Source organism: Pterocles gutturalis, unplaced genomic scaffold (assembly GCF_000699245.1).
Source record: "Pterocles gutturalis isolate BGI_N339 unplaced genomic scaffold, ASM69924v1 scaffold4271, whole genome shotgun sequence".
NCBI lineage: Eukaryota > Metazoa > Chordata > Aves > Pterocliformes > Pteroclidae > Pterocles > Pterocles gutturalis.
Window position 1 is genome coordinate 1 of NW_010097556.1, and position 13,840 is coordinate 13,840.

General features: G+C 39.8%; 1 protein-coding gene across 1 annotated transcript; it reads left to right on the forward strand.

Moving 5' to 3' along the window:
• Nucleotides 1-3,070: 3,070 nt before the first annotated feature.
• ETS2 (v-ets avian erythroblastosis virus E26 oncogene homolog 2) lies at nt 3,071-13,495 on the forward strand. Its single transcript, XM_010076762.1, has 9 exons — nt 3,071-3,145; nt 6,176-6,296; nt 8,167-8,286; nt 8,710-8,910; nt 9,714-9,797; nt 10,568-10,810; nt 10,958-11,221; nt 11,907-12,025; nt 12,993-13,495. Exons 1-9 carry the CDS (start codon nt 3,074-3,076, stop codon nt 13,206-13,208), a joined length of 1,440 nt encoding a protein of 479 aa, XP_010075064.1. The 5' UTR covers nt 3,071-3,073; the 3' UTR covers nt 13,209-13,495.
• The last annotated feature ends 345 nt before the right edge of the window (nt 13,496-13,840 follow it).

A 13,840-nucleotide genomic window follows, 5' to 3' on the forward strand; every position in this document is an offset into this window, starting at 1 on the left:
AGGGACGCGGCAGTGGGGAAGAAAGGGTTAATGGGCAGCGCGCAGGCTGGGTTTGGTTGGCAGTTTAAAAGGACTTAAAAAATGTTGGGCAGGGCGACGGCCCCATCCAACTTGTGTGTGGGCGAGTGTGTCGCATGTGTGTGAAGGCAGAGCAGCGCTGGGCCATCTCTCATCCCTACCTGGGGAGCCCGAGAGCTGCGCGGGGGATCTGCGCTCCTGAGGCTCCTCAACCAGTTGGTACGAATTTCTTTGGTCTGAAAAAAAATGCCGTTTAAAAGCAAAACAACAGCTAGACACCCCTCTTCCCCCTCCCCCCCCCCAAAAAAAAAAAAAAAAAAGATCCAAACAAAAAAACCCAACAAAAGAACAGTTACATGTTGCATGGTTTAGTTCTCCCTGAGGGTGGTTCCCAGCTGAATGCAGCTGTGGGCAAGCACCTGGCTATTGCTGAAAAGAAGTTGATAAGAATTCAGGAGTATTAGTTAATAAGTGCCTGATCCTGTTGACCCTGTTCTGGTTCACCCACTCAGCTATGCGGGGGTGTTGAAGAAGGTGTCCTGCCAGTTAAACCAATTATAGCTGGCAAGTAGCAGTCATCAGCATTAGTGGAGGAGCTGGAAGCGAGGCCCAGCCGTACCATGCCATGTGGCAGTGCCTTTTCTGAACTTAAACTGCAGCTTTCTAAGTCCAGCAGAGAGCTGGCTTTAACCCTTTGTGCCATGAAAAGCCATACTGCCTTTTCAGTTCTGCTTGTCTTGGATACCTATGTAAGGGTTTCGGGTCTCAGGACTGGAAACTTGTACTGCAGATGGGGAGAAAGCTGATGTACGACAAGCAAAGGCTACAGAAATTCCTAACAACGTGAGAGATTTGGAGGAAGAATACTGGAGTGTTACAAACCATGCTAAAGATCTTCATGTGTTATTAGACCTGAGCTCAGTGTCTCATTTTTCATAAGCCATGTAGTGCCCAGGCAAGGTCACAGAACAAACAAGCAGCCTAGCATAGAGAAACAGTGACTTGGGTTAATGAGCAATGCCATGTAATGAAGACCTCGTATAAACCTTTTGTCTTAGGACCCTAAACGTTTCTAAAGAAACAAACAAAAAAACCAAAAACCAGGAAGGAGAGAATCCCAGTCCTTTTAGTCAATGGGGGAGTTCCTAACAGGATTTGTGTAGAGGCCAGGATTGCACCTGAAAGTGTCCGAAGTCTTATTTGTAGCCCTAACTGGGGATCAGAGCTAAATTTACTGAAAATATGTATAATGGTTTCACAAATACTTTCCGATTGGTAAGGTTTACAGCGAGTTATCCCTAGACACCAGAGCAGATTTCAAAGGCAAAACAAAGGATGTTAGAAATTGCCGAACACTTATTTTTTTTAAAGCCCAGCCAAATGGAAGGATAAACAGTTGTTTAAACTGTGGCAAATTTAATTAAAAGATTAGGATGCTTGCTGAGTGAGACTCATGCTGTGTAAAATTCTTTGCTGCTCAGTGAGATGTGTAATTTAGATCAAATATTTGTACATGCTATTTGAGGTAAAAACCACCACTCAGTAGATTGCACTTTTGGGTATCATTAATGAAGTGGGAGTCAAATATTCCTTTCATAGACAGTTGATTTATTTTATTTCGGTGATAAGCCCCATACATCTGATAACGGTGAAGTTGAAATGGGCCTTTGAGGTTAAGGACTCTTGATTTCTAAGTGATCAACTATATCAGAGGATGAAAGGGTTCCTTCTCTTTGGCTGTTGGGTGTTTCAATTTTCCTCTCTGCTTACACGGACAGCTTTTGAATGTGTTGTCATTTTAACAGTCTGAGCTTATTTTGTTAAGCTCCTAATTTGCCGTCTTTTTCTGAGTTTAAGGTTGTATTTTGATTTCTCCCTGTGGTAACATGACTAACAAGAGAACTTGCTTGTAATAAGTGATCACAGTTTTATGAAAATATTAATAGTGTCCTGTGTGACTATTTAAATACAAATGCACGTTTTCAGACAGTTTCTGTGGAGCAAGAGAATTTAGCCTAATGCTGTGAACACGGAGAAGGAAAATTGTTGAGGGACAACTTGATGCAGTGTAATCCGATAAGGTATCGGTCACTGACACCTGAATTACAGCGTCACGATAAACCTGAACAATGGCCGTAAAACTGGCTTTATTTCTTATGTTTGATCTCTCCCAGAGGTCAGTAAAAGGATGTGAATCTTATCATTCTTGTCCTTAAGTGACATATACGAGAACAAGTTATACAAGTGTCGCACAACACTGTTCCTGGTAATACAGGCAATATGATACAGCTTTGACTTGAATAGCATGAACATATTGGTGGTGGTCCTATTATCAGCTCTTTAAAAAGGGCATTTTACTGCATGAACCCTTTTCAATTAAAACTTAGTCCCTCTAAAGCTTTATAAATATGCTAATCCCATGTGTACAAAAGGAGCAAGCTAATGTGGTTTGGAGATGCTTTGCCTAGTAAAGGGAGCAGGTTGCTAATACTGGGCATTGGCTTCAACGATTATTCATAGAAAGGTGAAAGGGGACAATGTGAGTACATGAAGGTGTATCACAGTGAGCACTGTCACTTCTCTTCCTTCCTTTGAAACCCAGAGTCTAAAGTGAATCATGGCATGTGAGCAGGAATATAGTAAGCAAAAATAACCCAGAACTGAATTTTTAATATAATGGGTGGAAGTTGGAAAGTATCAGAAAGTGATGGATATTGGGTGGACAAAGGACTTCTGTCAGCTTTTCAGACTAGCAGGATACAATACTAAAAGCCCTCACACTGGGTGTCAGAAGCTAACCATCCTCCTGTTCACTCATTTCATAAAACTTTAACACCAATGAAGCCTGTGAAAGGTCTTCCAGTTAAAAAGCTGCTTAAGCAAGATGGGAATTATGCCCTGTGTGGTCGGGATGTGAGCAATGAGAAGGAAAGCTTTCCCTGTATCTCATTCCAAGAACTGTTCTGCAGGCTGTACTGAAGCAGTGAGATGTGTCTGTTAACATGCTTGCTTCTTTGGTAGCAACATTTTTCATGTGACCCCTCTCATTTTTCAGATGAGTGATTTTGGGAACAGGAACATGGATCAAGTAGCTCCTGTGTCTAGTACGTACAGAGGAATGCTCAAGGTGAGTACTCTTGAGCTGTTGCCTTCTAAACCCAAGTGGGGCATCTCCCGGCTAATGCATTTGTTCTGTTCTTATAAAGGCTAGCACAGGAATTGTATAGCCATGCCAAGGTGAACACAGATATTCAGGTTTTAATTGCTTGCTTGTAACCTCTAAACTTCTTCTAGAGTACTCCCACTGAGTTCAGCAGAGGTGTGAAAAGCAGAAATGAAATAGGAAGATGTAAATCTTGCACCCCCAAACCTCTCCCCCAAGGAGGCTCCTGCCCACCACCCCCCAAATCCTAGGGATTTGAAAATAAGAGGTAGACAATAACTGAGCTCAAATTCGTTGGAGTTGGTCAAACTTTGCCTAAATAAAGGTTGCAGGATTGGCAGTAAGGGTAGTCTTTATATCTTTAACTGGCAGAGGGCTGTTCTGACATGACTGGTTAGGTCTGATTCATTCAAGAGCATTGTATGAAAAAAAAACGTTAGGTTGTTCATTCACTTATTGCATGCAACTTTGTGAAATGGAAGTCCAATGCATTGTGAGAAAACAAAGGTAGTTATTAAATATATTTTATCTTTATGTAGACTGTGTTACGTTGTCTTGAACTTACAAAACAAGGACGAATGAGAAGCAGAGTATAAAGACTCAGTCCTTAAGGGCTTTGCTCCTCCCCATTCATGCAAGTTGCTTTGTAATCCCAGTATCAATTTTTTACATAGCATTGATTAACGTCAACCAAACAAAGGTTAGGAAGACACTTTCTGCTCTCATTAACTGTGAGGAATGACCATGTTTTGAAGAATCGGTTAGTGAGGCTCTGGTATTCTCTGATGTTTTATGTCTCCTCTTAGCTTTCTCTCCTAACCACAACAACAACAAAATCTGCAAGAGATCCCCCAACTTAACAGCTGTGTGCTCTGTAACACAGTGGTTGTTCTAAGGAGTTATTCAGTAGTCACGTAATTAAGTCAAAGTAGAGACCTGTATTCTGCTGTTCTGTAGCTGTTCACATTTCTTTTTATTTTGTTCTGTAATAATTGCCCTTACATATGTTGAAAAGCCAAATAAAGTGGTTGCATAACTGATGGGGCAAGCAGAATTTATTCTACGTTGGTTTTTTTTTTCCCCTTTTACTACTATTAAATCAAGAACCTGCTTAAACATTAATTTTCTCCTTTGTGAAATATGAAACTAGCACAGTATAGATTTTGCTCATTCACATGCCACAGCATTTTTTCCAGTGACTCAGGATAAGGGTCAGCTATTTACATAAAACGCAGGAGTTTCCAGATTGTGTTGAAAGAACTTGCCCTTTCTTTTAGGTACTAGAGATGAGTCAGTGCTTTTATCTAGTAATGTAGAAAGAATCTTTTACTAGCAGATTTGGCAATTGTTATTAACTTGTTTCATTCAGATGTGAGCCTTTTCATGGGTTGCCTTTGACTAGTTGTGGGGGGTACCTGAACCAACCCTACACAATTTGTCTCTGCTGACCAGGGCTCAGTGGAGATTTCTGAACCCAATTAACCAAGGCGTGGTATTGTTTACTTTACCAGCTTTTTCTTCTGTGGGGTGAATGCTTTCATAATGTATGTACTAGGATGCATTGCAGCTTATTATGAAATACAACTGGAAAAAAAAAAGAGGTTCCTTGTTTCTTACTAGGGTTGATGTCATTTGGGGACATTGGGGAGGGGGATGACACACAGTACATAAAAGGTACCTGGTGCAAAAAGACTCCAAGCCACTTGAAACTTTGTGGTGACATAAAAAGGAAAGCTAAGGAATATGAGGAAATATTAATACTCATTTGCTATTCCAGAATCATAGCTCAGGTTGCTTTTGCATGGCACATGAAAACTGCCCTGATAAATCTTTGCCTTGGCCTCAGCTAAATCCTCTACCTTGGAAAACCAGTGGATGCCTAAAACAAGTGTTTGCAAGTTGCCTTTGTCTCCTGCTCCCTGAACTGCAGGAGCTGCTATGAGCAAGCTGTAGCTTTCCGGAGCAATGTTCTATCCTCAGGTGCTTTTAAAAATCTCAGTGGCAGTTTTTATCCATCCATCCATCCATCCATCCATCCTTCTCATGCTTACAGATACAGTTTCCTTGTGACCAACAGGCAAGTTGCCTAAATTTGTTTTTAAAGTTATTTCCTCCTCTATTAACATTCCCTCTGCCCCTGGAAGACTAACGTGGCCGGGGGGATCTAGTAGAAGTACTAGTATTTCTAGCATATACAGTTGACACAAGTCAAGTTGAAAGAAGCTGTGTTTTCAAAATATGACAATGTTTATTGAATGTTGACAGTATATCAGTAGAATCCACTCTTCTCTGGAGCATTTTTATCAGTCCTGTTTATCTCTTTCTGTATAATGAAACTAGCATCGTTCACTGAGCATCTGAGCACTTGAAAGACCACAAAATGTGGTGGCTGGCAAATCCAGTAACTTGGAAGTATAAAAGTCACAGTGAAGGACTAACATCTTTCCTCAAGTCCTGTAAAGCTGGCTGTATAGCTTCAAGTGGTGGTTCAGATTAAATTTTTCCTTTGGGAAAAAAAAAGCTGCATAAATCTACTGTAGATCTTGCACTGGCAGTTGTTTTTCCATAAGTTACTGATCCTGCCTCTGCCATCAAGTACTCTTCAAGTGGACAGTCAATTTAAAGGGTTAAGGAAATAAGGATTTCCTTAAAATACACCTGGAATAAATATATATATATATATATATACACACACATGCATTCTCTATTGTTACAGGAAAGCTAAGAATATCCTTAAATGGCTTTAATGTAAACTGCAGAACATGCCATCCACCTCACACTGTGGTCTGAATGTTAGTTGGTTTTTATTCATGTACAAGAAGCTGTGTCATCATTGCGTTTATATTTCAAAGGCACAAGTTAGCTGATTGAAGGTAGTGGTTGTGCATGATCTCCAAATCTAGGAAACCTAACCCAGCCACTTCCTAGCAATGAAGCTGACAGTGCTCTAGCAAAAACCTCATGTTGTTTTTTATGTATTCTGTTGCTTTGCAGCGTCAGCCAGCATTTGACACCTTTGATAACTCAAACTCTCTTTTTGCTGGATATTTTTGCTCACTAAATGAAGATCAAACGCTTCAAGAAGTGCCAACAGGATTTGATTCAACTTCTTATGGTAACTCTTCACTTTGTTCCCTAGTCCAGTCAGGGGAAAAAAAAAAAATACTCTTAAAGTGCAACATGGATTTCCCTAAAAAGAAGTGTTTTAGTAGACAGGCTATTAGTCCATACTTGATTTTATCCATGTCAGTTGCTCTGCTGAGAGTCACTGTTCTCTGTTACTGGAAAGGAATGGGAACTGGGATTCAGTAACCTAATAAATGGACAGTCCATGGAGGAAGAGTTACTAGGTATTAAAGCAGAGCTAAGAGTTTAATTTTTTTTAAATTAAGAAAATAAATTATGATGTGTATTTAAACTTACATTTTAATTATGGCTGAGATGTTGCAAGTATTCTGTAAGCTCTTTTCATGACCCTCTAGTGTTAAATCCCAGAACAAAAAATCTTTGTTCCCTTTCACTGTTTGGTTGGGTTTTTTTTCTTCCCCCTAGGGTTTATTTTACTCCTTACCTTAAAGAAACGGGGGGGTGGGGATGTTTACAGATCCTTTTGTGTGTGTGTGTCTGTAGGACAGTTCCTATTAAAAGTTCTCTACAAATCTTTGCCTAAAATCCCTGAAAAAACAGGGAGTTTTGGCTAAAATGTAGATATTTTACCTGATGCTGCCTTTATCTTCCCTTAGGGAAGGGAAAAAGCCACAAACCTCTGGAAACCACCAGTCCTTTGTTCTAATATGATTCTAATCAGTCACCTGCTCTGGTCAGCAAAGCAAGTCCAAGCAGATATTGAGGATGGGTGTGGTAAAAACAGAAGTTAAGCACGGGCTGGTAATGAGCTCCACTTGCTGGGTCTAGTGGAGCCTGTAGATAGTCTAGGAAAACGAGAAGAGCCACACAGCTTAATGAACTGACTTGAAGTCTGCCAAGTTAATCTCTTCTATGTGCCCTGCCACTGTTCTATGCCTCTCACATAGCAGAGCTCCTTCAAGTGCAGCCTGTGTGTGAGTTCTCAGAGCCTCTCAGACGTTCAGGGATGCAGTAGTGGGTTGGTTGGGGTGTCCTCAAATTACCCCTAGCTTAATGCCACCAATCACAAACAAAATATCAGTAAAAGGTTTCCTAATCTGAAACATCTAGGCAGTGTGCTTGGCTTCCTTCAATTTACAAGTTCTTCTTTCAGGGTAAAATCTTGAGGCATCTTCTGGTGAAAATTGCCCATTAAAATGGGCTGAGTGGCAGCCAAATTTGTCCTTGAAATGGAATCTACTTGCAAATTTAAAAATCAGTTGAGCAGATGGGTAATCTATACTGGCATAGGATGTTGATGACTGTGGGTTTTGTTGCATTATGTAGGCACATGGTACTAGCTTGTTGCCAGTCATACTTGTTTGGTTCAGACAATAGACTAATATATCAGCCCATGTACTTGGGTGATTGAGAGGTGCATGGGAAGGTAAACACAGCCCATTGGAAAGCACTGTTAAATAGTGCAAGCTGGTTCTTCACAACCCTGCTATCAAATACTTAGCTCTCAAACTAGATGAAGACTGTCTGGAGTTATAAGGAAATCTGAGGTCAAACTATAGGTGACAAAATAGGAACAAGCAGTCTCATATTTCCTTTAAAAAATAAAAAGAGTAATAGTAAAATTTCCCTGCAACAAAGGCACTTTATGTAACCACTAAGAGTAAATGAGAATCTATATCATGGAAAGCTGCAAAGCATGATGCAATTTTATCAAAGCAGTAGCACAGAGATTTTAGTGTTGATATATCAAGTCAAACTGTTTCTGTTTAAAAAATACTTAGTTTCTAGCATCACTTTCTTATTTTTCAAATAGCACAGCAAAAACATGTCACTCCTTTCACTGGCCTAAAAGTTAATCTATCTTCTTTTTTCCCTTCCACCCCTTGTCTTTCTTGTAGAGTCGAACAACTGTGAATTGCCTCTGTTAACCCCATGCAGTAAGGCTGTGATGAGTCAGGCCTTGAAAGATACTTTCAGTGGTTTCACAAAGGAACAGTGTCGGCTGGGTATCCCAAATAGTAAGTGTTTTCTATTTATAAGCTCTTTTTTTAATGCTAAGGAGGACGCTGAATAGCAACTCTTTCAAAAGAGAAGGAATGATGTCAGTAGGAAATACAAGAATGGATCCTATGTGAATCTGGCACAGCTTCACTTGGAAAGACCAGACTTGCTGGTATTAAAAATGGGTGCATGGAGAGCCCATGCTTTGGCAGCATAAGAGAGAATCAAGTAAGCTGAGGACATCTCTGATTACAAGTGAATGTAGAAGGAGAATAAAGAACTGGTTGGTTTGTTTGTTTGTTTTCTTTAAATTCAAGACTAAATTTATTCTGATTCATTCAGAACTAAGTAACATTTTTTTCATTTACTGCCTTCTAATGAAGATTATTTGACAAAGGTCAGGAGGTATCTCTAAATGCTGGATACTTTCTGTCTTGCAGATCCCTGGCTGTGGACTGAACAGCAAGTTTGCCAATGGCTTTCGTGGGCTACCAATGAGTTTAGCCTGGCAAATGTGAACTTCCATCAGTTTCTTATGAGTGGCCAAGACTTGTGCAATCTGGGCAAAGAGCGTTTCCTGGAATTGGCACCTGACTACGTGGGTGATATTTTGTGGGAGCACCTGGAACAGATGATCAAAGGTAGTTACAGATCCAGAAAGAGCTTTGTTTCAAGGGTCTTCTAACAGAAAAAGAAATGTGACTCTCTCAACACCTGTTTCACTATGAAGGGCTTTTATTACATAGGAAAACTCAAAATGAACTTTAAAACTTGGTTAATAAAAGCATTATCAGAACTATTACTACATGTTTTGTACGCAAAGCACAGATGCAGTTATCTGCAGAAATCATTCCCTGGTCAGGCTGAATACTTATTGCAGTCAGGTTTTATTTGGAATAATAATTGAAATAAATTAGATTAGGATAAGGCTACTGTAACACTCCATGTTAAAAAAAAAAAATAATTAACCAAGAGTTGGACAAAATTTATTCTCTTCTTATGACAAGTTTTCAGTTTGATTCCTTCAATGTAGTGTTTTGAAGTAATTCAGTGAATTAATGTAAAGAAGTCAAAGGTGAACACCAATAGTATTGCTAAAACCCTACATGCAATGTCCTGAGAGTTCCGCTGGGTTTAGAGTGTAACATTCAGCAGTTGCATATATTAAGGACTTGGACCTTAAAACACTCTGCAGTTGTTGTTTCCAAGTTTTATGTTAAAATTCAATTGGTATGATGGCTTTCAATCCTGTAGAAAGTTTGTTGGGTTTTTTGGTGTGTTTTTTTTTTTTATTGAGAGAGAGTGCAATGCAGTGTGTTAGTAAAATTTATGTGAATGATGACAACAAAATATTCAAGAGTCAAAGTCAGAACCTTTTTGTGGAATGCAGGTCAGATCTTTATAAAACCAAATTTTCTTTTTTTTTCTTTCTTCCTCTCACCAGAGAGCCAAGAGAAAATGCAGGATCAATATGTAGAGAACTCTCATCTCACCTCAGTTCCTCACTGGGTCAATAATAATTCCTTAAGTAAGTATTTTAAGAAATTTGGCAATTTAACATCTCTTACGTTTATTCTGAGCATGTCACAGATCCCAGTTTAAAAAAAAAATGAATAAAAGCACCAGAATAGTTACTGTGCTACAGCCTTCTTTCCTAGTATTGTTTAATTGTCATCTAATTCATATCAGAAATCTTTTGAAGAATGCAAGGCTTTGAGAAAATCAAATTTCCTCTTGGTATGTCAAAGCCTACATCTGTGAAGCAGAATGGCCGCTCCCACCTCTAGCAAACTGAGTCAAAAACTAGCATCACTGGGGAGCAGTAGGAGTTATGTTTAGGCCTTTGTGAAGACTGTGGAAGCATAGTAGAGCTTTTGAAAGTGTATGGGATGCAGTGCTAACTCCCTCAGAGTGTTTGGTTGGTGTTGTATTTCATTCTACTGCAGTCAATCTCCAGCTCAACCTTATTACACCACTTAATGCTGAGGGCCTTCCTCAAAACCACTTAAGCTTCTCCAGCTTTTTCTGTATCCCTCTAGTTTCATTGAAGAACAAACAATAGTCATATTTATTTGTGGTTGGCAAGTTGTAGAGGGAGATTTACAGCATCCCATTTGGAGCCCATTAGATGCGGATCTTCTCACTGACTTCAGTAGCCTTTCCAGTAGGTCTCTTTCTTAGACAGATTTTCATGGGAAAATTACTTCTTTGTGGCACAACTGTGAGGTGCTGGAGGTGTATTAGTCTAAGGGACTGCAGAGAAAGACATCTAATTCATTCCTTTATTTATTTCTTCAGCTGTTAATGTAGATCAGAACTCGTATGGTGTGCAAATGCCTGGATACTCTAAAGCCCTCGGTTATCCCAAACCCAGTCTCCTGACTGATGTCTGTCAGGCTTCCACAGGACCAAATCTCCTCAATCCAGAACAAGAGTTTTCTTTGTTCCCTAAAACCCAAGCAGATACTGTTGGTGTGAACTACTGTGCAGTAAATCAAGATTTCCCAAGAAGCAATCTGAACTTGCTGATAGATAATTCTGGTGAGTTGTTATCTGCATGATAACCATGGGTCCAAGGCCATATTCTATGTCTCTTCTTCCTTTGCATAATTTATATATACAAGCTAGATTAAGAGGGAGGGGGGAGAAAAAAACAAACCACTTATCTTTTTTTTTGCTTTTATAAAGGTAAACTTAGAGAACATGAATCTAGCGACAGTGGTGCAGAAAGTTACGAAAGCTCAGATTCGATGCTACAGTCCTGGAACAGCCAGTCGTCATTAGTGGATTTACAGCGTGTGCCATCCTATGAGAGTTTTGAAGATGACTGTAGCCAGTCCTTGTGTCTGAGCAAACCTACAATGTCTTTCAAAGACTATATTCAAGAACGAAGTGATCCTGTAGAGCAAGGGAAACCAGTTATACCAGCAGCAATTCTAGCTGGCTTTACTGGTAAGTAGTGAAGCAAAATGGTCACTCCTCTTCTTATGTAACTTCAATATTCTCTATAAATGTATAGCTATGGTGATAAAGTTGTGTAGTGGTAAGGTATGGCTTACAACTTAGCCAGAGACCGCTGCTCGCAAGGAGTTTCAGTTTTAACTAAAGAAGGTCTCATGGAACTATCCATCTAAAGCAAGAATAGGCAAGTACATCAGAACACACAAAAATCAAATGTGCTTTTTGATCTGATTGAAAAAGTAGGAAACTTGGACAAAATCTCCCACACTTCAGAGTTCCTTGCTTGTTAAGACCTTGTTCCTGTAGTTCTTGTTGAAGTTGTTTTTTCCTCTAGAACATTTGCTGAGACAGGGACTGCAGGACACATGCAAGAGCTTGAAATGCAGCTGATGGGAGGTGGGAGTGAGGAGTAAGGAGTTCATATAAAAGGGAAAGACATAGGTTTTTCATGGAAACACAGGATTTGATATGAGCTGACTTGTTTTAACATGTTTATGAGCAGATTTTGTGTTACAGAGAAAAACTTCAGGTTTCTTTCTGATCATAAAAAAAAAAGGTGAATAAGAGTAATTACAAGATCTATCCTGTGATATGAGTATGGTTACATACATTGGTTGTGGTAAGAGCTTCCAGAAGTATTAATTGTGGTTTCTCTCCACCCCCTTTCTCTCAACAGGCAGTGGACCTATACAGCTGTGGCAATTCCTTCTGGAGTTACTGACTGACAAGTCCTGTCAGTCATTCATTAGTTGGACTGGAGATGGATGGGAATTTAAACTTGCTGACCCAGATGAGGTATGTGGCTAATTGTGATGAACAAAAATATTTAGGGTCTCATCTGCCATCTGTGGGCCTAGTCTTGAATATAAAGCATCTGCACAATTAGACACCTATAAATCTCTTCATCTGCAAATGCTTTATTGGACAGTCAGGATTGCTGTGGGATGTGCCCCCATCTCTTCCCACCCATAGATATTAGCATTTGCTTGTAGTTAGGATAACATGTTGTTTAGCTTCAAACTTACAAAGGTAGGGTACAGAGTGAGTTTCCTTGACAGTGTAATACTGTACATTAGCTTACTGAATGTAATTGAATCAACAATGCCTGGGATTGCATGAAGGCATGGGGTAAATGGACTCCACATATCACTGTTCTTCTAGATAAACAGCAAATATGGTAGTGCTGCTTTTAAAACATTTTGGGAACTTACAGCTTTTGTTGTTAAAAATAAAGAGAATGCGTTTTCATTCACTGTCTGATGCTGTTATCAGGAGGAAAGTTATTGTATTAAGAGACATGATATAAAATCCACTGAAGCCTCTATTAAAAACAAAAAAAGAGGTGGATCACTAACTCCAAGGAGCTTCATGTCATTCAACATCCATTTAAAGAGCTGTCACATACTGCTTTATAGCAAATTAATGCTTAAATGTTGTCTTCTTGAGAGAGGAGACTGTATTTCCCATAAACTTGATCTCCTTAAACACATTTTTGCCCATCTACTACAAATAGGTATCCTTTTCACTGATATTTGCTATCAGCCACTTTCTCCTGAAGTTGCTGCTAATTGTCTTGGAGCGTGTTCAGCTGAGGGGTCAGGGGTCAGTCACCAACTGTTCTCTTATCTGAGTTTGGGACATCCAAAGCAAATAAAATATTTTGACTGAAAAAGGGTTTTAATAACGGTGTTTATCAGCCACTGACTAGAAGAACATGACTTGAATAAACACTCTGCATTCTGCTTTCTTTTTGGACTAACAGGTGGCACGGAGGTGGGGAAGGAGGAAAAACAAGCCAAAAATGAACTATGAGAAGCTCAGCCGAGGCCTACGCTACTATTACGACAAGAACATCATCCACAAGACTTCAGGGAAACGCTACGTGTATCGCTTCGTGTGCGACCTGCAGAACCTGCTGGGGTACACGGCGGAGGAGCTGCATGCGATGCTGGGGGTTCAGCCTGACACAGAGGACTGAGCCCACCGATGTGATGCTGCAGGGGTGAAGATCACATGTTGGGACTGTGTCTGGGAACTGTCTGCAGTCAGTTCTTCTGGCTGTTCAGATGGGTGCAACTGTTGGGAAATAAGGACCTTACCCGATTTTGTAACCAGGGAGAGCTGGAAGGAAGTGGCCTTATTTCATCAGTGGCTTCGGGTGTTGCCATGTCAGGCACTTGAGCACCATGGAAGTCAGCACAGACCCTAGCTCTGTCGTGAAGACATAGAAATGCTCTTGGGTTAAGCATTTCGACTACCTGTACTGCTGTATAAAGCATTTTGGCTACTTACACTGCCGTTTATCATAATGGGTTGGCTTTAAAACCAAAGGTTGGATGAGAAACCAGTGATGCAGCAGAACTCTTGCTCAGATATTTTAAAATACCACCATCCTTACTTACATCTTACATCATGCAATTTATTTAAAAAAAACCAAACAAACTAATTTATTTTAAATGAGCAGTAAGGAGAATCTATATTAGTTTAGTTCTAAAGCACATTTTATTATCATTGTTATTATTACTGCTACTCCAGAAATGTGCTGCATAGGTACATAAACACTCTGTGTCCAAAACCAGATGTAGCAACCATTAAGAACAACACAAAAAG

What these genes read in the sequence shown, in the direction of transcription:
- ETS2 (XM_010076762.1), top strand. Translation starts at nt 3,074, where the DNA reads ATGAGTGATTTTGGGAACAGGAACATGGATCAAGTAGCTCCTGTGTCT. An exon ending in CCTGGAACAGATGATCAAAG is followed by an intron (nt 8,911 to 9,713) that starts GTAGTTACAGAT and finishes TCCTCTCACCAG; the next exon opens with AGAGCCAAGAGAAAATGCAG. An exon ending in AACTTGCTGACCCAGATGAG is followed by an intron (nt 12,026 to 12,992) that starts GTATGTGGCTAA and finishes TTGGACTAACAG; the next exon opens with GTGGCACGGAGGTGGGGAAG.